The sequence below is a fragment of the Vidua macroura genome, chromosome 6 (genome assembly GCF_024509145.1).
Source record: "Vidua macroura isolate BioBank_ID:100142 chromosome 6, ASM2450914v1, whole genome shotgun sequence".
NCBI classification, from domain to species: Eukaryota; Metazoa; Chordata; class Aves; order Passeriformes; family Viduidae; genus Vidua; species Vidua macroura.
The window spans coordinates 48,231,314-48,254,944 of record NC_071576.1 but is presented as its reverse complement, the minus strand read 5'-3'; the positions used below and the strand labels follow the sequence as shown (position 1 = coordinate 48,254,944).

The 23,631-nt window shown below is 39.1% G+C and overlaps 1 protein-coding gene across 1 annotated transcript in view; it reads right to left on the bottom strand.

Annotated features, from left to right (window-relative positions):
• The window catches only part of LRP5 (LDL receptor related protein 5), a 127,679-nt gene that overhangs the window by 68,901 nt on the left and 35,147 nt on the right, over positions 1–23,631 (bottom strand). Inside the window, exons 3-5 of the mRNA XM_053980215.1 lie at positions 13,176–13,373; positions 9,420–9,616; positions 7,631–7,762 (exon numbers count right to left, since the gene is read on the bottom strand). Of these exons, the coding sequence (XP_053836190.1) occupies positions 7,631–7,762; positions 9,420–9,616; positions 13,176–13,373 (527 nt within the window). The remainder of the gene's footprint in view (positions 1–7,630; positions 7,763–9,419; positions 9,617–13,175; positions 13,374–23,631) is intronic.

Genomic DNA, 23,631 nt, shown 5'->3' with positions numbered 1-23,631 from the left:
TCACTGGGTCTTGGTGACTTTGCCTGTGTATCTTCCCAGCACAAAGAGAATGCAAGATAACAAAGTTTACATGTAAACCTTTTCAGTGCAGACCCAAGGTGTGGTTCTTTTGCAGCTTAAAACCAGATTCAATCCAGAGACTCAACAGAGCTGAAAAGGGAGAGCGTCGCTATTTCCTTTATACGCACACACCAAAAAGAAAAAAACAAACCCAAAACAAAAAACCGCTAACCACAAAAATAAGCTCTAACTAGACAGTGTTTCAGAGTCCTGGAAAGTAATCATCAATTTGAAACGTGCACCAACAAAGCTTGAAAAGAAAGTTTCATTCACCATAGCCCAGGAAAACCACTGACAGCAGAACTAGAAGATGATGTGGCAGACCTTCCAGAATGCTCCTCACTCCCTCCAGGTTTGTTCCTTATGGCATGTTCCTAATGGCTTTTATCCAGTGAAATTATAGATAAGGCCATTTCCATATGAGGCTATTTCATTTCATCGCTACACAAAGTAGTCCCATTCAGAAGCATAAAAGTTGCTATGAATAGAAACTAATGTAATCTTTTCATATATCAAATAAACTCATCAACATAACACACTAAATAAAGCAAGGGGAAAACAGACTCAAAACAAAGAACTACACATGAATGAAAGGAAAAAATCCACTCACTAAATGGAGTAGAACAAGAAGAGGTAGATTTCCCTCTAGATTTCCCAGACTCTCAGGTACCCATTACTGAACAGTTTTTAATTACAAACTTGCAGTTTCAACAATTCCTGGATAAGCAAAGGAAGCACAATACACCTTTGGGAGTGCAATAGGGAGAGAAGGAATGAAGAAAAAGTCACCCAGCTTCTGGATAACATCTCCCTACAGTAGTCAAACACCAGGCACAGGGCAGAAGACACCTAAGGAATCAAAGCATCTTGCAACCAAGCCCATGGTTTTCCACAGCTGCATTTCAATCACAGAATTGTCAACAGGGAGAGACAGATATGCAGCTGGCTGTCAAGGTTCTACGAAATAAGGTAAAATACAGTTTTCTTTTTGCTCTTCTCATGACAAACAGATTAGGACGCGAGTGCTGCTTCGCAATACAGCCCCGAATCAATGAGAGAATGTAATCAAAGTTTATCTGCTGATACACCAGGTTTCTCTCCCAGCATCTTCCAAGTGCTAAAATACTCCAGACAGTTATTCACACAATGCCAGCAGAAGCTTTATCAGGTATTTGAAAGAACTGAATCTACAGCAGTTAACCCAAATAACAAATATCTCCCTGACCCTTCTCTTTCTCAAAAGGGCTGTTTTTCTCAAATTAGTGGCTGATCTACTTCATCAGAAAGTCTGGATTAATCCATAGTGCTCCTCTTATTTATCAGGAAGACATGCTAGCTAAGAAACCTTCTCTGGTGGTTAAATGGCATGAGGTAAGTACTTCACCATGAAGGTTTTTTTTCTGCCAGCTTGTCTTGCTTGGAGGCTTAGTTGCTGTGATAAATTTATGACTGTTTACCAAGGAACCGCAGACAAAACTTTTAAAACATATGACATGCATCAAGAAATACAAAGGAGATGAGAAGATGCTAAGTGCCTTAGCATTTCTTCCTTCAATACTCTTCTATCTCCTGCATATTAAAAAAACGCTGTATGCCCTGCAGTATTAGCCAGCAGGTTCCAAAAACAGTTTTCTATTTCACAACATGCAGAACGGCAAAGAGAAATAAGACGCTGGGAATAGTAGCCAACCCTGATCAACTGCCTCAACAACAGGATCAAGGATAGGAAAGGGTAATTGACTCTTCAAATACCTGAAGCAAGTATTTTCTTTTCCAGTTATGAAAATATGGGGGCTTTTTTCTGGTTTTCATTTGGGAGAACAGAATTTCCTCATTTATTTGAGAAACTGCAGCTGTCACACCTTCCTGGCAGAAACCTACAAATTCTAACACCACACAAGACTAACTCATAGCCAAACCTTCCCATTTTCAAGCAAAGAACAGTTGCCTTTCATTGGAGAAATGCCTCTGGTGAGTTGAGGTCAATACACCACGTCTCAAATGGCCACTTACATTCTGACATAGCAGAGACAATATTATTGCAAAAAGCAGCTGGCTAGTTACAACATCTAGACTGAAATATCTAAAAGGAACCAGATTTCTAAAAAGTACCTATCAACTGAGGTACATTTGAGAAGCAGGAGCAGAAGAGGGAAGAAATTCTCCTTGTTACCACTTTAAAGCAACCAAACTCCTGCCATTGACTATATTAAAGTTCTAAAAATTATTAACTTTTTCATTTTACTCACGTTATGCTTAAAGCTCAATATACAGCAGCAGTTCTCATGCTGGCTTTAAGGAATGCTCATGTCGATGCACAGCAAGAGTTTAATTTCCACATCTCAAGCAGTGTAAACCCCCTTTTCTGTAAGGGTAGATTTGCTGTGGTAAAGAAGCCACTAAGATAATTGTGAATTCAGGTACCTGTCTCACTGTGAAACCTGCCAGCTACCTCAGCATTAAGGCAAGCCACTAGCAGGATTCCATGCAATCGTGGATATTTATCCCTAATATTCTTTTGCACAGCCTTTAGGAAAAGGCCTCTTATAGGAGCAATCCATTACCAAGCATTGCATGAATAGCACCAGCTTGCAAATTTGTCCCCCAGCACATGGGCATTCACTTCTTCTGAGCTCAGTAATAATATCAGCATGAGCAGAAGCTAAAGTACCATTTCAATATGGTTGCTTTTGCAGCCAAATTCTTTGTCTTCAGCTATGACAGTGGAGTATTTATGTATTCATAGCCCTTCATGAAGACAGCTTTACTTGGTCTACTTAGAATCACAGAATATCTCAAGTTGTAAAGGACTATTGAGTCCAACTCCCTGCTCTTTGCAGGACTACCTAAAACTAAATCCTATGAACATTGTCCAGACACCCCCTAGCTTAGATCTATACGGAGCCAATGCCTAGTGTATTAAAAGAACATACTTTAGTTAGCACTGCCCTTACTTCCAGGCATCACTTCTTTGTGCAAAATTCAAAATATCAAAAGCATTTCTCCAAAACTGTGACAAACTTGGATGTTGCATTTGTCATCTACTCTTTGCATGGCATGCAAATACATCTATACCTCAACCACCCTTATGCCTTCTTATCAAGAGGCCTCTCACATTACTTTCAAACACAAGAAAGGCAACAGAATCATGACCTTTCCCAACACAAATGAAAAAACAAACAATATATCAGAGTAAAATTAAATCTCCAAGAGATTCCAGTGTCACAGATAGGCTTGGTTTGTTTTAGTTTGTGTTTTTATGTGGAAGCAAATAAAAAAAGGTTCTTCTTAACAGAGATTTAAATTTGGCTAGAGAGGAATTTAGATATGTAAAATGGATCAAGAATTAATGATATCCAGGCCACGTGAAATTGTTGCAATGAATTTGCATAATGAGTAAAGTAAAATTCTGTAGCATTTACTGAAATATTTTATCTATATACTGCAGCGAGCATTACACATTTAATGAGAAGCAAAACAAAATCCTGAAAAATTTTTTTTTTAAAACTAGGGGTCCTTAATCTTCCAGAAGCTGCATGGATCTGGACTAATCCTGACATTGTGTAGCTCTGAGTGTCCTTGCTGAAGTTAAAAAATAGAATAAAAAAGAACATTAGCTGAAGTCCCAGTTTATCCTACCTAATACAGCTTCATAGTCATAGAGCCAAGCTAGTAAAGACTTGTGAGAGTGAGGTGTGGAATACTGAAAATATTTTGCAGGTATCAGCCCTGAATAATAGGTTTTAAAATGCTATCCAACTAATTCTAGTTCATATACTTTGGCTAACTTGATACTATGATATCAGGAAATTATGTGCAATGAGAGTAATTCCTTTGGGAATGCAACTCTGACAGGCAGAGGGAATTTAGGAAATCGAGTGACTGCTTACAGGAAATATATCCACTTAGAAAAAAGATGAGGCTTTTGACATTCCTTTAGAAGGCCTGCAGTGATAGCTCTATGTCAGTGACACTGAACACAGCAGAAAGAAATGATGTATTTTCCAGAAATAAGAGAAACAAGCTGCTGAATGCTGTTTACAAAAACCACCTCAGTCTTGGAAGGATGCAGACACATAGCTGCTGTAGAAGAGACTAGGATCAGGGTTTAATCACAGTTAGCTGGAAAGATGCACAAAAAACATCTAGATTTCCCTGAATGTGATTGAACTGAACCAGATGGTGAAGCCACAGAAGGAAGGAAAAAGCAGGGGGAGTTATCCAATATTTTGAGACTGCAGCTTCGCCCAGCAAAGCAAAACAAACCTGCTCCACAAAAGCAGAACAGGGTGCAAAGATCCAGCTCCATTTATCTGGAAACATTCACTTTAAGGGGTACAAATTATATCAGAGCTGGGGTGAGAAACAGATAAATTCATGTCATTCACTGTGCACTGTGGAAAATGAGAAGCATGAGGAAGGTCCATCTGCTCAAAAGAGGTGACAGGTATCACCTGAAGTCTCTGCCCTGCAAGGTAAAAATGGAGCAAATAATTTACTGTTGGAGACAAGACAGTAGCCATTAATACATCTGTCTTTCTCACAACACTACAAACTACCACTGGTCCAACAAAAGAACTCACTAAATCCTAGGAGGGGAACGCCGGCAGAGAAGGAGAAAGAACAGCTTCTTGAAAGGAGACATTGCACATAAACAGAAGACTCATGAATCCAAATAATTCTGTTCATAAAGAAAATAAATGTGATCCTTAAACAATGAAAGCAAGAAAAAATTCAGGATAGTCCTAAATCAGCAAAATTACTAAAATAAGGTCCCCAAGCTTGTGAAACTTCCACCCTTTTGCTCTGCTTTTAACTGGCCTATTTGCTGATAGAATTACACAACCCTTCTAAATGACTGCGACCAAATTTTGGTTCCTCTCTCAAATATTCATGCAATTGCTCAAGTCAGCTTAGGAAAGGCTTTCAAACAAATGAACAAAAAACCCAAAAAACCAAACAAAACACAAATCAAGAAAACGACCTAGTCTAAGAACTGAAGCTCCATTTGGAAACATGAAAATTTCACTAGTCAGTTATTATTGAAAGTTACAAGGTGTTCCCAGTTCCTACTGAGTAGGCCACTCTCCACAGGCACAACCAGAACCATCAGGCTCTGACAGGCTTTACAAACTGTGACTTCATTACCTTCTATGCCAGCAAGATTAGGTTCAGATACCTATCTAAAGTCATGTGACACATCCAACAAGACAGTAGTGGTCCAACACAACCTCCTAAGTAATTTCAAAGACCAGAGCTTGAAAGTTCACTTTGCTAAGAGTACATGGTCAGGAGCAGCTGATTTCCTTTCCAAAGTTATAACCCCCTTGCTTGTTGATATGGGAACTTCAAGGTAGTGTAGAACATTTTCAAGCCAACAGAGGAAAACAGACCTAGCACCATAGGTCTGCAAAACAAAAACTTTACCTGCACATAATACATACATATTCCCAGAGGAGAACATACACTTGATGCTAGTTTGTTTCTATCTATTTACCTATCTAATATCCATTATTACTGATGGATATTTACTGTAAAGGTATTTTTTTTAATTTATTCAGAGCATCTCTTTACAACCAGAGAGAAAGCAAGAATGAACACCAAAAGCTAAAACAACAGGAAAATTAACTATTATTTTAACACAGGCACAATACTTAAGGTTCCAGCATATCAATGATTAGTTTAGTCAAAGTATAAAAATCCAGAGTTTCAGAGTTTCACTACATACAGGTGTAACTCAGCAAGGCAAATACTAGCACAGCCTGTCCCTGAATTTGTATTTTTTGTTAATTACCTAGGCCCTTTACCATTTGTAAAGAGCTACAGAGTGCTCTCATCTGAACATTACCAATGTATGTATACTTCAATATTCAAGAGAGCTAACATCACCTAAGCACCCCAGGGCTTTTCTGCTCAAGAATTCTTTCTGACAGATATATACAGTAACATTCTATAATTATATTTGCACCAGTAAACTCCCCATATGGACAGGGATTTGGAGAGCAGAATGCTTTTTCCTTCTGCAGATAAACCCCCAGCAGTTTTTGTGTGATTCACATAACAGCCTGAAATCAAAGAAGCTCATACCCACGTGACTCTGTACTTGTGCACCTCTGCCCAAGCCAACAGGGAACAAAATGAAGGTGGTCAACGCCCATGGATCTGCAGCTCCTGCTACAACATCACGACAAAGGGCTCATGTGGAGAACAAAAAGTCAGTTCCTTGCAACCAAGCAGTTAATTAGCAAGATGGGAAAGAGAAGCACATGGATGTTGGCATAAGGCACACAGCGCAACAAAAGATGTGGAGCTTGGGAAAGAAATAATCCATAAAACTGAACAAAAAAGCTACATTCTTATGCAAAACCAGATTTCCTGTTCTCATCCCACTTTTTTGCCCTCCTTTGACAGAAAATCCTTGGCAGACTGTCTGGCCTGACAATGGAAAGGTGAAAACACAGTATAAGCAGTCAGTCCTGCTTGTGCTATCTGCCAAAATGCCAAAAGCAGGCTGACCTTCATTCCCACTACCAGAAACATGAAGTCAATATGAACATCTAAAAAGGTTGTCCTGAGCATTCAGTGAGGAGTTTCTAAAAGCTGCAAAAGGGAAACTTTCCAAAGCTGGACAGAGTAAAGGGAAAAGTCTCTTAGCAGCTGCAAAACTACCTTATAAGCCTTTCAATTACAGTAGGATGAGCTAATAAAACCAGCCCTTAAACCCTGGAGTTTCAGTGTTTAAATTGTGCTTCTGGTTCACAAATGAAAGGCATCTCTTATGCATGCTCTAGTACACAGAGGAATCAAGTCACATCAGAAAATGATTATATTATTTGACTAGACTCAAAAGCACACTGGAGATAGGCAGCAGAGTCAGCAGAACACTCTCCAAAACCTTGCCTCCTAGTGTTCTACCACCATATCAGAGTTAGTTGCCTGCTGTTGTAAGATGCATTTTTTAAAAAGACTTCTCAATCAATGAAAAACAAGTTTTCAAAGTATACCACAAGGCTCATTCAACCTGTGGATACAAAATACACATCTAGTTACACTTTCTAATTAAAAGATATAATCTAGCTATTATTCTCTAAACAGCTACTTATTGGTGATACACAACCCTGTCCTACTTCTGAGGGACATGGGCAACTCACCTAGAACAGTATTTTACCAGTTCTCTCAACAACTCAGCCACCACTACTTTATCATAGATCTCTTCTGGACAATGAATGGGAGGGAGCAGAAGTTTCTCCACTGTCCAAACAGAAAAATGTCCTACATTAACTTACTTCTAATAAAATCCTTAGCAATGGGTTCCACGTACTACTTCAATCCTGGAGAGAACTAGCAACCCTAAACACAGACAAAAGTCTCTGATTTCTACTACAAGGGACTACTTTAGTTCATAAAAATCACTCTCTTTGGTAGCTTGGTGGGAGGTCTGAATGCAAAATGATATTTTAGTTTATTAGGCAGCTCCTCTCAACTCACTTCTTCAAGGATCAGCTCTGAAGCAGTGAACCCAAACCACACCAACACTGTGACTGTAGAAAAAAGCCAAGTAAGCTCCTACCTGCTTTGCACGTCCTGCCATCATCTTCCAGCTGCACACCAGTGGGACAGGCACAGCTGTAGAAGGGGTCCCTTGGAGACAGCAGGCACAGATGGGAGCAACCACCATTGTTTTCTTCACATGGAGTGTGAACTTCAAGAAACAAAGCAGATTTATTCTAATTTTTCTAGAAGCCCATAAGCTCTGTTTTCTCCGTGAGGAAGAAATTACAGATCCCAAATGACTGACATAAGCTTTAGTGCTAAAAACCAGAGGAATCACAATATAAAATGCTTGATTTCCCCCCCTCCCCAGCACCTTAACTCTAGGGGCACCTAAATCGAGATGTATGCAACTGATGGGATGACCAGTTCTATAAAAGACAAGAAAACAACAATTTGTACAATTCCTACATTACAGAACTGTTGCATGCACAGGACAGGGATGGACATATGAGAACTGAACACTCCTTTCTCCTTTAGATGGAGAAAAAAAAGATGTGAAACTGTATTAATAAGTAATTATTGGTAAAAATACTTTATAAAAAATACTTGCAACTTTTGCAAGATTTCTGCAAAACTGTTTGAATCATCATCTGAACTACTCTAATATAAAAGCACAAAACGTCTGGCTAATTTGACCTTTGTTACTTCCAATGACACTCACAGCGCAAAAAAAAAACAGTGAGGAAGGAATCCAAGCCTGATCTTAATGAAGTCAATGGCATCTGAGCTATTTTCAGCATATGCTCTTTCTCTGTGTGCTGTATTTTCTTTGTGACTGACTCAAATACTATGACCCAAGGCTGGGACATTCCTGGAGCTAAAAGCAATGACAAGAATTCAGCACAGACAAACTCTTATCTGGAGCGGTGAGATAGACCAGAGTGCTGTGCATACCCAGCAACCTCAAGGAAAACTTGCACATTTTCCATCCCCAAGATTATCTCCAAACTCCTTTTGCTTACTTTCAGGCCTGTTTTCTCACATCCTATTAGCTTCTTTAGAATAACAAATGTTATCTTTAGGGAAGCAGATTTTAGAGTTGGCATAATGAAAGAAGCCAGTCCAAAAGGCAAGATTATTTCCTCTGGACAAGAGTCAATTCTCTCCAGAGCTACTCAATTATATACATTTTACATCCCATTCTCACAATCCTAAAAAAACTCCAAAACCTAGACCAGCTGCCGCATGGAATCACATGAACATACAAAATATATGCAGCTCTACTCAATTTTCAATACTCTACTTCCTTTGAAGTAGCACCAGAGAATATATAGAAAAATAGAGGCACATGTGTGTCCATATGAAAGCTCAAAACTAAAACCCTTCCATACTAAGACATGCACAAACTATTTTATATGTATTTAAGACAACCATGATCAAGTTTGGACTGCAAAAATGGCACTTATAAGTACAACACAAACATTTTATGTTTTGTGGCAATTTTACTTATTAAAAAAAGTAATTATAAGCATTTCTTACAGTTGTCTTTAAAGCAATGGCATTAAAAAGATGCCATGGTACTGTTCTTGTTTTCTTGTTCAAATATTCCAAACCAGAAGTAGTCACTGAAGTACTGCACTGGATTTTGGATTTTGCTACCAACTGGGACAGTGAGTGAGTTCACATGAATTCAGGCCGGAATACTCAAAGCAAGGCACAGGATTCAAGCACCTCTACCTTTAGCAATCAATCCCTTGACAAGTGTGTAGAACTTTGAAACTCCACACTGGTCACTTTCCTGACTGACATTCTCCCTGACAGAGAAGTACCAGTCATGCAGGGCTTTGAGGGAAAGCAGGACGTACAGTAGGGCTGCCGGTCCGGGCTCAGGACCTGGATGTCCATGGGCGAGTAGAGGGCAGACAGGATCTCCCTCCTCTTCTCTCCCGTCCTTTTGTTACAGGCGTGGATGGAGCGCGTCTGCCAGTCTGTCCAGTACAGAGTGTCCCCAGACAACGTCAGGGCAAACGGATGAGTAAGGCTACCTTCGACAACTTTTTGCCTTTTTGGGAGAAAGAGTAAGGATTAAAAAATTGATTGCTTTCATTTGTTACCACACACACGAAAAAATTTGGCGCTGTAGAAATTCATGTAGGAACTGTCGTCTTTCAACAAATTCACAGAACCAAGAGATTCACCTGGTGATAAAAGTGAGAAGCAGACTGAAAAATGTGAAGTAAGGTTTTACCCCTTCACCGCAATAAGGACACAAACATATTGGGTTTCAGAGCATCAAAGTATCTGATTCAGGCTCTACACTGACCCCTTAAGTTCCTTAACTTCAGGAGCTGTGCAAATACCCAAACATAAGTGACTTTTCAAGGAAACTTAAGTCCAAAGACTGCTCCTCTGATTACAGCAGTATATGACATCTTTGCTCAGAACTTCAGCTGCACTCAGTCTTTTCTCCTAGCAGAAAAAGGCAGAAATTACCTAGGAGTCTCATTAAATGACCTCCTGTTAATTTTCTCTTCAGCAGAATAAGTATTTTTCAGACTGATTTTTAATGTAGAGCAAAGGTCAGTTATGCTTTTCCTAAAACTAAATATTTATAATTAATACAAATCAGAAACATTTGAGGTGGTTTTTCAATGACATACAGCCACACCTCCAAGAATTAGATTAACTGGAAGCCACAAAACACATGACATTTCTAACAAGTTTTCACAGGATCCCAAATTTATACCTGCTGCAATAAATGTATATAATTTAGATTCAGTAGTTTTGAAGATATTTATTAAGGCAGAGAAAATATGCTGGACAATTCCTCAGTCAAAACACTAGGTACTCAGTTTTCACAAAATCCATGTATTTTATGTATACACAAAGGTATGCACACACCTTTCAAACCACTGTTGTGACACAGCAAAGCATTATTCAAAATTTTTCATCATATGACTTTGAGAAAGCTGAAGTCGCAGTCTCATCTTGAAGGAAAATGAGGAACTTAATTTTCTTATACCTCTATTAAATCTACATTCAATTTTTTCTTTCCACTGAAGATGTTTAAAGAAAAACAAAAACCAGCTAACATTTGGCAGGGAAAGGACTGTTTCATTTTGAGCAGCACAGGTAATTATCTGTATTTTCCAGGGTAGAAGGGAATAAAAAACACCCCCAAAATTCTTGATATATATTCAGAAATGGACAAGTTTAAAACAGACTGACACATGCACAAAAGTACTGGCATATACATGAGAAAACAAAATTATTAATAATCTTTCTCTTCTAGAGATAAAATTGAAACTGTTTTAAAAAATCTGTCTAATTACCACTACTGCTTATCATAAAACACAACAGAATAAATACAAATACTAATTTCACTTTCTCTTTCCACTCTCACCCTTGCTCTTTCCTCTTAACTAATAACAGCAGTGGCTGTATCCTAATATCATAACAGCTGCTTTCCAGTATGTCTTGCCCCTATTTCCATCATTCTTAGATATCAAGTCTCCCTTTCTCCTGTAATTACATACCTTGAAATAGTTCCAGAAAATGTGGTTGCAAATTGAAGCTTGCTAAGAGGCAGATTGTTCCAGTAACATTTATCCACCACACAGAATGCAAATTTCCTTTTTATTTAAATTTTGAGGTAATCCTGAATGGATTCTGGGATGGGAAGGGTGGAAGCATTTAAAACATCACAGATTTCTTTATTGTCATGGATGAGTGAAACTTGTTTGCTCCATGTTTAAGGAACAGAAACAACTTCTAAAGTTACCATCTAGTCTGAGCCCTGACTGAAGTACACCTTAACACCAGGAGTCCCAACTTCACAGACATCTATTTCAACACTGATCAGTGGAATGGAAAAGGGAATAAATAAAAATTTCATTTAAAAGGAGTTATGATTAAGATCAATCTTCATGGCATCTTATCAATATCCATTACAATTTCAGAGTTATTATGTCAGACAATACCTAAAAGTTCACATGCAGTCAGACATCAGGAACGTCCAGAAAGCACCCTGTACAGGGATATTCTGACCTCAAGTGTGCATTTACATGCTCTAACAGCTCAGTAAAATATGCAAGAGTGACCCAATTTTTTCTTAATGCAAAATACAGTATTTTTTCCTAAAATACTATTTGATTTATGGGTCAAAAGAAATCTGTTTGGGAGGTGAGGCATTGATCTATCACAAAGTAATTTGAATAGATTGCTGGAATTAGTATATTCAAAGTCTTGCTTCTTTTCAGGTGGCCTTTCTCTACCTTAAAATGAGCAGAATAGATTTTATTTGCCAATTAATACTTCAAGATTTACACACATATGCAAGTAAAGTCTGTACAATTTGTGTGTGCACGAAAACTCCAGAAACAGCTTGGAAACCTCAAACTCTGCCACTCGCCCCCAAATCAGAGAAACATATTCATGCTGAATTATATGAAAATCTTTCTTTCTGTCTACAAACCTGCAGCCAGACTTGGAGTTACCACTGCCTTCCACAAAGGCCTTTTCCCTCGTCTCTGCTCTGGACTGTCAGTCAATACTTGTCACTTACTACAATGCCACCATTATCCAGCTCTTACACAGTGCCCTCAAAGGAACTTGAGAGTCTTTTATAAAGGATGTCAATATTGCTATTGCTCTTTTATGACTGTGAAAAATCAGGCACAGAATGTAACTCAGTAAAAAAAAAAAAAAAAAAAAAAGAAAAACACCATGGAAATTTTTTTTTTTGGGGGGGAAGGCATATGATTCTATTACACAGAAATGCGTAAAATAGAACTCCAACTTTTCACCAAGGTAAAACAATTTTATTGACATAGGCATTTAAAATGTTATGAAATCATGAAAATGTCATTTAAAACTACCTGAAGACCAAAGCCAGATAACAATGCAGAGATTTCTTTGGCAGGACATTTTACTGCATGTGATACTCATCCTTCAGGACCAACACAACCTGCCCATTGAGCACTGCACTGAATTGAAGATGCAATCTCAAATGTCTAAGTTTGTCCTGCCTAAAGTGTATTTTCTCCATGTTTACAGAAGCCAAAACTTAACAGCACACTTGGACAGCAGCCACCAAAAAACTTCCACACTGTGCTTTCCAGCAAGCTTTAGGAAAATCTGTTTCCTAACAGCTTGTTGTTTGAAACAACCCAAAATTGGTTAATTAATAGGCATGACACATAAAGGACATCTCTGGATGGGGCCATGGACAAGTGTGTCTCAATGTGTATTTCTTTTTGATAAAAAAAAAACATTAACAATCCTGTAAAACCCCAGTCACAGGTTAAATGTTATATTTTCTAGGGTCAAAAATAAGCATTTCAAACTATTTTCAAGACAAGTAAGAGCCTAAAAAAAAGAAGAATCCTGTGGTACAAGAAGGCTGTGAACAATCTGTAGTGAAATACTGATACACTCTTACTCTTAAAATCAGTTTTATAGTATGTGAGGTTATTTTTTGCAAGGCTATTAAGAACTACATTTTAAAAAAGCAATAAGGTATTTGCATTATTCTAGACTACTGGGAAAAAAAAAGTCTCATTTCAAAATGAACACAAAATGAGAAATAACTTACACCTTATTATAGACCAAAGAGAGCTTACCTAAAGGAACCATCCAGATTTGCCCTATGAATGAAACTCAGTTTTGCATCAGCCCAGTAAAGTTTCTGCTCATCGAGATCTATCGTGAGTCCATTTGGCCAATATATATCAGAATCAACAATTATCTTTCGCATGCTGCTGTCCATTCCTGCCCGTTCTATTCGGGGCATTTCACCCCAGTCAGTCCAGTACATGTATCTGAAAGAGACACACACACAAATGAGGCCACAAGACATGCTGGGATAGCAGCTCTTTGCAAAGCCTGTAGTGCTACCTACATACAGCAGGGTATAGACACCAGGGTTTACTCCCAGAACTTCTACACACTTACTAAAGCAAATCAAACCCCAGGCCCACAGGGCACAAAGTAAGTCCTTCATTAAATCATCTCGCAAGTTTTGCCTCTGTGTATTTACCATTCTTCTCCAATGCTGAGCAGTACCTGATTGTTATAAGCATTTACAACTGAGTATCACCCTTTTGTGGTCAGTTACTACAAGTTAATACCCTAAATCGCATTCTGAAGCAACTAATTACCTATCCAAGCAGGCAATGAGCACAGCTTAACCTCCTTTTGCAAGTCCATAGAGAAAAAAAAGAATAAAATCAAGTGTACTGAAATTTGTTTCTGTCAAAAAATAAATCATGAATCCATGAAACTTAGAAAGACATTAAATTTTTGGTATTTTTTTCCCGATTTCCAGTTTCCCTGTCACTCCACCAATGGGCAATTTAAGCAGCCTGAATAGACTTACAATAGATTACAGCACGTACTAATTGGAAAGGACCAGATCAAAGTGTGGCAAATCACACAACATCTGCATGAAAAGCTGAGATTGTACAGCTACAAGAGAAATGGTCTGGTGAGAAGAGGACAGCCATTTCACAGCTGGTAAACATTACCCAGCATCACATATCCAGCCTGCAAGTTCCACATGCAAACACAACACAGCCAGCTCCTAGCACAGCTGCCTCAGGGTGCTCAGAGAAACGACACTGCTTTCCCAATGCCACTACAGCCTTTTTGGTCATGGGTCTGTGTCAGAAAGCCTTTGCCCTGAGGAAGCTCTCAAACATAACCAGGGATCTGTGCACTGGACCCATCACCTCCCCAGGTTCCCCACACAATATGAGATCAACAGGGGCACCAGCTGGGCAAGAGCACTGAGCTGCATCTAAGTCCTCCTAACACTGGAGCTCCAGAAAAGCGTGGTAAAGAGACATCTATTCAGTCCTGCACAATGCTTAGCCAGATGTTTCATAACCTGGATTATCTCAGACCCTTAGCTCCTCTCAGAAGACAGCACTCGCTGTGCAATCACAGTAGAAACCACAAAGGAAGTAAATGAATGTGGATTGTGAAAACACACATACTAAAAAAGCTTTATGCTTTATTTTATGAGAGAGAATCCTGTCCACGCTTCAGGGATGATGTAGGGACTACATTTGTAATTGCTGTCATGTTCTTCTGCAGGGCAGTCTCCCCGTTGCACAGCAAGATCCTCCTGCAAACTGCAGAGGCTCTGCAGCTGCTTTACCTGCAGCTGGGGCCATCATTTCAGCCAAGGAGGAGCAGGCAGCTCTACAGTTATCACCAGCAAATGTCTCTCACAACACAACCTTAAAATGCTCTGATCTCCACCCCAATTTAGGCAGATCTCCAGTTCCAGGGCAGTTACAGCAGCATATATAATCATGAGCAGTTTACCTCACTAAAGAGGGGAATACAGATAACCAGGCAGATGGAAATTGCTCGCTTGTATCACAATACACATACACCCGAGTGTGAGGTCAAACAAGCTTTCTAGTTGAAATAAAAACCTTCCATGCAGGTGAGTCCACCGGTTTCTGAGATAGCTCACATTAGAGTGGCTGAGGCACATTCATGTCCCCAGATGCCTTCCCAAAGCTTCCTCAGCTCCAGCAACCAGGATAGACTGACAACTCCTGAAAAAGCAGCAGCAGTAGTTGAGAGCTGCCCCAGCTCAGAGGACAACCTATGAATGTAAATTGCCACTAATTTTGGTTTTCCTTAACAAGTCAGGCTGTAATTTGTGGCAACTCAGGCTGTGTGGGGAAGCAGCTATTGACAAACAACTAAAGACAGAGAAAAGCAGACATAAAAAACCTGTCTGCACAACCAGCTGCTGAATCACACTGTGAAACTGATATGGCCAAACACCCATTTTTGGTCAGGTCTAATCAGTTGTCTGATCCAGCTCATCTGCAATAGCTTGTACCACCTGCATCCAACAGGAACAAAGACAAACAAAAGACAGACTGTTGGATGAAGAAAAATGTGGCTATTAGAAGTGACTTTGGGCCATATCATGTGGCTATTGAAATGTGTAAGTGCAGACTAAAAAGAAGCTTAGACCAAAATTAAAAATCCCATAAAAGTTACCGAAAAGAAAAAACAAAGGAGACAAAACTAGCTAAGTCCTATTAAACCCTTAAAAGCAGGTTAAAAGGATGAAAAAACATCCTAAATTATCATGGAACAAAATTCCTCTCCTCAGGCCTTCCATTAAAATTTCAGCCTGCACTCTCAATGCATTCAGATGAAGGAAAAAAAAACAAATCTGTAAACCAAAGGGCCTTCATGGCTTTTCTATGTTATTAAAGGAGCTCCAACTCAAGAGCCTCTTCCCAAAAAATAGTGTCATTTTATTTCATAGGTGATGTGTGTTTACCCTTGGCCTCACAGAGACTGCTGTACAAAAGTAGTACTTTCAAATTCACACACAAATTTGTCACAGGAAAATTACATCTCTACATTTCAGCTCATTAGCAGGCACCAAGCTCAATGTTACTCAAAGGTTTAATACTACATGGTATTAGCAAAGTAGCTGCACCACAGAGGAAGGGTCAAGCAGGATGAAGATGCACTTAGACAACATGGAGAACAATCTGAATGCAGGCAGCCTTCTTTCACAGCTCTTCTATCTCAGTTGGACTTTTCCAAAGCAACATATCCAGTCATCACCTTGTCCTGACAACAGGGTGTCTCTGCAGTCCCTCAAGTATCATAAAGCTGATCTCAGTGAACTTTTCAGAGTATACTGAGTCTCTGCACTAATCAAACACTTAAAGAGGTAAAGGTTTCCTTCCCTCTGTGTGCTCCACAGAATCCCATGGTCCATCACAGGAGCACACGCCACGCCATGGAATAGCAAATACAATTTTTGCATCCTTTTCAAAGACATTTCCATCCTTTCATCAGGCAGCAGGTGCTGAATTGCCAAGAATTCTAGAAAATTTGCTCTGGTTTGGGGATCTCTCAGCACATCAAGACCCTGAATTGGGAGTTTGGAAATCAATCTAAGAAGCTGCTCCTACGGCAGGGACTGATCTTCTCTGGTCTAAGAGAGCCCATTTAAAACCATTCCACTGCCAAATGAAGCACTTCTTCCCTGGTGCCCACCCCTGGTGTTGACATTAGTATTCTACAAGGAAATAAAAATGAGAAAACCCAAAACCTTTCAGTTACCTTAGTAAATAATCAGTCTTACCAATGTTTCTGCAGCAGTGGTGCTTAAAAAGAAGCAGCAACCAGCCAGCTGTGAAACTTGTCCAAAGAAGCATTTCTCATCAACTCCCCCAAGGCAAGTCACTCATTAGCTCAGTCCTTTCCATCCCTCCTCTTCCACCATTCTTTAGCCTAACATCTAGGCTTTTTTTTTTTTTTTTTTTTTTTTTTTTTCAGCACAAGGCACAACAGAGCACTGGACATGAGACTCTAATAGGCCATAAAATGTCATGTTTTAACTGCATGCCTGTGAGGGATTTTCAAGAATGCACAGTGTCCAGTTTTCCTTTTTTTTTGCCCTCCTCTATTTTGAGTGACAAAGCTAGTTCAAACTAAGGTAAAAATACAGTGTCCTGGCTGGAACACAGAGTAACCTGAAGACAGAATTTTTTTTTGCACAAGTTATAAATCCTAAAGAAAAGAAACATCCATGGTTATTATGGAAAGAATGACACAACCATAGCTAAACCAGCACTGCAAACTTAACTGGAACAGTAATATGAGAAATTTTTGGGGCAGGTGGAAAACCTCCTTGCTATGATTTGTGATGAAGAAAAAGACAAAGGCTAACTATCCTTGAAATAGTCCATGGATCTCATTAAAAATATTAGTCTCCTGTCAAAAGTACTGAAATCTGCTTGCACTAGTTGGTTCATCAGAGAAAGAGGAATACAAGAAAAACAGTGGAGAAATTAAAGATTTTAGTAATGTCCTGAAGTAATAATTAGGCCTTACAGCTTGCATCTGTCAAATGGCTCCAGTCTACAGGACCAATTCTTACACAAAAGCAGACACATTTGGTTGGAGCTTTATGGACAGGGGGAGAACATGGCAAAAAGCTCCAAGTGGCTTCTCAGAGAAATAAATCAATCTGCATGCTTTAACAATTTATATGTAGGAACTGATTTGATTCATTCTGATTTACATTAACCTTAATTCAGGAGCATGGAGTGATAACTGACATATTATTGGGGGGGGGGGGGGGGAGAGGAAGAAAGGCTTTCCTGAATTAATTTTTTAAAGAATGCCCAAGAGAGCATTCTTTTTGACATCTCTTATTGACCTCAATATAAAACAAGCACTTTAAAACTGTCAAGAGATCATCAATGTTTCTGGGACAAATGATGGTTCAGGACTGAGTTTTTTGTTTTTCAAATAGAACCTATTTTCCAGGTGTCCAGTAAATTAACAATCCCTATCATTTTCATTTCACCATTAAAAAAAAAACAACCCAGTATTTAGCCCAGATAATATTTCAGAAAAATAAGTAGACTAAGCAAAGAATCTCAGTCTGGCACTACCTGTGCTATTATGCCTCCCAGTTTTTGAAGCCAGCTGAAAAGATGCACACTGAATAACAATGAAGAGCCTAAGGCAAGCGTTTGGGCAGTTTTTTTGTTTGGTTGATTTTCTTGGTGGTGGTGGTGTTTTTAAATGTAAATTCCAGAGTTTTAAATACCCCTGGGCCAGGGCACGCCATAACAATTGTAAGAAACTAAAAATATCAAAACCAGTATTTTGGGACTGAGATCTGGCATCTGAGGAATTTTATATCCTCCTTGCATTGCAACAGGTCAACAAAAGTCAAACAGCACTGAGGCTGTCCAAGAAAATGAAAACACGAAGTTCTAAAGAGCTAATGAGAGAAAAAAAAAAAGCCCTTGTGAGCAAAATTTACTGCTAAGCAGCTATCACAAATCAATACTCTTTTAAAAAAAAAGTAACCAAGCAGCACTAGAGAAGCTCTAAACAAAAAGCAGACCTTGGACAAACTTGTGGGTTACTTTATTTAGTTCTTCAGAGATGCTTAAGTGTCTTCCCCCCATCACTGGCTTTAAACCTTGACTCCAGACTTCCAAGGCAGAAAGGAAGAAGAGGCAGGGCAAAAAAAGAGACTAACATCAAATAATAATTTCACAGCACTTGCATCAATTCTGTCCCTAAACTGATCTGGTGTCCCTAAACACCACTTTGCTTGCACTAAAGAAACGAGTGGAACAAAGCAGAGCAAAAGACAAAGCTCCATCAACACTATGATGTAAATGTACACTTTCTTCTGAACACACAGCCACCATCCAGTCCAGTAGCCAGAAGCACCAGACCTAAGGAAATACATAAAATTCAGTTACTGCTCTATATGTAAGCACATATATGTAATGTGTTACATATATTACAAATATGTAACTCATATTACGAATATGTAAGCGCTATATGTAAGCTGCAAGCTTCACAACCAAGCTTTCTAGTCATACCTTAATTAAATGCAATTCAACTGCAGTCAACAAGTCCCTGGGTTTTGGCATATAAATTACCACATTGAATCAGGGCTTAAATGGTGCTTCCCTCCTATCAGAAGAATGGGACTGACCTTGCAAAAACAAGCAGATTTTGAAGTTGGCAAACTGCACCCCAGTGGGTTTTTTTGTTGGCCTTGTTTTTGGGCGGGTTTTTTTGTTTGGTTAGTTGGTTTGTTTTCTTTCCCCTACTTAACTCATTTTAAAATTCCAGGTGCAGGAGCAAAACCAGAATGAAGACCATATTTTCCCTCAGTCTTAAAGCTGCAGGTAATTTCTTATTTCCCAGTGCTTTGTGTCTCTTGTCATCATTTTCACAAAGATTAGAAATCAGGGCTGAGCCCTACAAGAGCAGCCAATCAGCCATTTGAGCTGGAAGGTATCACAGAATAAAAAGCAGCCAACGTTGCCCAAACACTTTTTCCATCTCCCAAAATGCAGTACAGGTGCCAAACCTTACATAACCTGCTTACACAAAAGGGGCCAGTTGTACAGATGATATAAATCAGTACAAACTTCTCCAATTTCAACAATGCTCTTGAACTTATACAAGCCCATGGCACAAAACAGGAGTTTACAGGAAATTGCTATGAAGTTTAGATTCCCACACATTCGAAACTTACTTCCCCCATCCCACCTTTAAAGCTACAAAAACTCCACTGTGAAATTAAATATCCCCAACTGTTTACAAAAGAAAATAATGTCTATCCCACATAGCATTAAGCTGCAAATTACTTACTCAAATTACCTTTTTTTTTTTTTTCAAGCACTGAATTTTGAGACCTGGATGTTCTTGACAAAATCATTACATCAAACCCAAAAATATGCCACAGCAGGTAAGCATTACAACTAATCCCACTGTATTCAAAAATGTGTACAAAGCAAAAAAAAAAAAAAAAACCTTGACAACCAGCCTTCTCCACTACAGTTTTCCTACAATGTCTTTTATTCTGATTTATTCTTTTAAAACATGCACTGGTTAGATGTCCTTAATGATCTCTGTGGCCCTCTGATCAGCTCACACCAGCATGTGCATGTCTCTCTCCTGCTGAGGAGCCACAACTGGGCACAGCACTGCAAGGGTCATTTCACCAGCTCTGAGTAGAGGGAAGTTCTTGATCTGATGGCAGCACTCCTGAGGAAGCCCATGAGTGCTGTTGGCTTTCCTAACAGCAAGAATTGTCTCATAGTCAGTCCATTGACCCCAGATCCCCTCCTTCTTTCACAAAATGTGATTTATTTTAGGAATGGGAAAATAGTCCAAATCTCACTACATTCAACCCATTTTAGGACACACTGCAGACATTCAAAACTCAGGGTATCCTCACATGAAAAGGATGAACTGCTGAACTCTCCATCGGCTAGTGAGCTAGACCCAGTCATTGCTTAACTACATCTACCTGAAGTTAAACCTAGATTTCTTCCTTTCTTTATAAAGAAACACTGAATTAAAACATTGGGACAGTAAAAAAAAAACGTATGTACACATTGTACTGACTTAATGGAAGATGGGGTGCAGCAAATGTATTCAGCAACAGTAATCCAACTGGGTAAGTCAGGAGCTGGTGGCTCTCTTATCCACAGATTTCACAACTGCTGAAATGTTTAGCTCAAACCAAGGCATTTTATGTTTCACTGTGCTGAGGCACTTTAACTCAATGTTTAGGGAAAGGTACACTCCAACTAAAGACAGGAATTTGTCAAGGCATGCAACTCAAGTTTTTTCATTTGCACCCTTGTAATTTCCATCACAGTAACAAACAAAACCCTGAGAACACCCTCAGCAGGTTACATGGAAAAATTCTTCCTTCAGCTTATACTAATGCTTAATTTTACACGAAAAAAAAAAAATTAGAAACATGTTTTGAGTGAAACCAAAGCAACTCATTCATGACAAACAGAACAGTGCCAGTCCATCCAGACCAACATGTTCACATGATCATATGCCATGATCTCCACATTATGCAGCTATAAAATGCACCCAATTACATAATCTAATCAAAGAGCTTCCATCACCTCTTTGGTGCCAGTGCATTCCTGACTTCAGCCAAGAAACCACTGCAACACACACTGGCACTGTGACAACTAAAGCCATCCTGTTGTTCCTTCTGCTCCCTCAAGAAATGGTGTAGAAATGTAGAAGATAAGAATATAATTCCCAAACTTAATAAGACTAAAGGTGTACAGGGCAAAGAAGTATCAGTCTCCAGGATCCAGGATAGGAGGAATCACAGAAACTGCAGCAAAAGAAGAATGCAAACAGGGCAGGGAGTTCAGTGGGGTTTTTAAGGAAGTCTACACATTTCCACCTCTTTCCCATACAATTTTGGGGGTAGGGGAGAAGTAAATGACTTTTTTCCTATCATCTCTCAACAGGCAGGTCTGCTCTCAAATGAAGCAAAAGGTCTTTGAACAATATATGCCCTTTAGTCATATCTATGAGCAAGAAAAGGGAGAAAGAAGCCGAGGAGACTAATGAACTATTTAAAGAAAGGCTGTCACCATCAAGGACAATCATACAAAAATTAGAGTAAATAACAATTCCCACAAAAACCTCAAGCTTCTTATGCACGAGACTATTTGCAGCTATTTGGAGACCCATATCAAAAGCTTTCCAAGTCCCAGAAATTACTGCCATACCAAGACACTGGATATGACTGTGAACCAATTTTACAGTTGAGTACTTTTCTTTCATTTTAAGATAATAATTGTGCTAGTCATATATTACAGAGTTTCAAATAACTAGCCAAAAGCTTCAAAATAATTTTATACTTGCAATTAATTACTAACTAGAAGCACACAGGATATAAACTAATCTCTAGCTTTCAGGCAGCAATAAGCATGTTTCACTCAAAATCTGGGCATCTTCTGCATTTTAACCAAGCGGACATGAGTTACAGTTTCTATAAAGCACAGTCTTTACTCAGAGGATGTTTCTTGCTCTTCTTCTCCACCACTTGCAACAGTCACAAGTTTTTCTTCAGTATTCCCTCTCCTTTCAACTATTCCAAAGGAGATTAAGACCAGAAGATACACTGCTAAAAAGATGCCATCACTCACGCTTATTTGTATCAGAAGCCTCAGTCTACTGCAGCTCATACAGATCCCAATAATTCCAACACAGCAGGCCAACATGCTTAACCTTTAGTACCTGCCATGCTGCTGTGTGGGACCAAGGTCCTGGTGAATCATCAGCAAACACCACTGCAGTTTGAAGTGCTGACATAAACACAGTTGTGAGTTAGAACAGCTCCAGGCCTTGCTCATGGCTTTGCTGTGACACTGAGGAAACACTGGATTAACAACTAGGCATGTCTGAGGCTTTTAATTTTAGACTCTAAACTGAAATTTTTCTAATTGTGATAGCTGTCCCTTCTATATCCATTTTTTAATATCCCATTTGGTGCATTTACCATCTAATCCTTTCTTCGGTGCCAACTATACTTTAGGTCAATGACAGCAACTGCTTGCAGATTTTGGGTGATTTGCCATAAGCAACCTGAGGCAATGGCTAAGCCAGGCTATGGCATGCAATCCCTTAATGCTGTTCAGACATGATTAGGCTTGTTTTAATCTCTGAACTAACAGCCATTCTGCAGAATGCCAAAACAGATGATTTATTTTTAGTACTCATTCATTTTTTTCTTATTGCTGCATTCTAATTTGTGTCCTATTTCCCTCCCCTGAAGCTTTGTTATTCCAAAAGGAATTGCTCCGTAAATGAAGTCAGCTTCTGTGGTGGTCCACTGGCACAGCACTGCCTCTGCCCAACAGCCCCACACCATGCCATGGAAGACTTTTTAAGAATGAAAACGAGGGAGGAAATGTAGACAGCAGTTTGCAGCTTTTCTTCAGTCAGTCAAACCAGTTCAAAGGTCTTTATTCTCCTTTTTCATCGTTTCTACACATCTCACCAGTCAGCAGGCCAGCTCAGGTATGGCAAATTCAACAACCCCAGTGACTACACCAAGTGATGGCTGTGGTTATAGCCACACCAAAAACCCCACAAGACAGCACACTTTTTCTTGAGGCAAGCAATTTTTATCTTTCCTTAAAATAATAATTTCACAGGAATTTCACAGATGTCTCATTTATCTCTTTGTGCTTCAGCAAACACAGGGGGCAGAAATTTCTCAAGCATTATTGTCTGCTGAACGAGGCAAACTACAGAAAATACAGCCTGGACTTGGACAGTAAGCTCATTCCAGAAGGCAATACAGCATCCATCACACAAGTAGGAACAAATTCAAGATTTATATTAACCAAAGTAAATATCTCTAATACATTGTAGACTTTAATAATGTGAACTAACTACTTCATTAAGCACTTAGTGAAAATCAGATATGAGGATTATGGATATGCTACAGATCCTCAAAATCTGAGCCCTGCGTTAAATGGAGAAGGTAGCAAGCATTGAGATTTTTATGTCATAGATTTAATGAGCCTTGTCAACACACAATCTAGGGTGTTCAGATCTAAGACCTTCACTACAGGACCGAGAATTAAATAATTTGTTTTGGCTACTTATTCATGCACTCTTTTGAAAACTTCTTTTCAGGAAACTGAAGTTTGCTTGCCACGACATGTGATAAAAACTTGCTTTTCAAATACATTCCTCCTTCTTCAGACAATG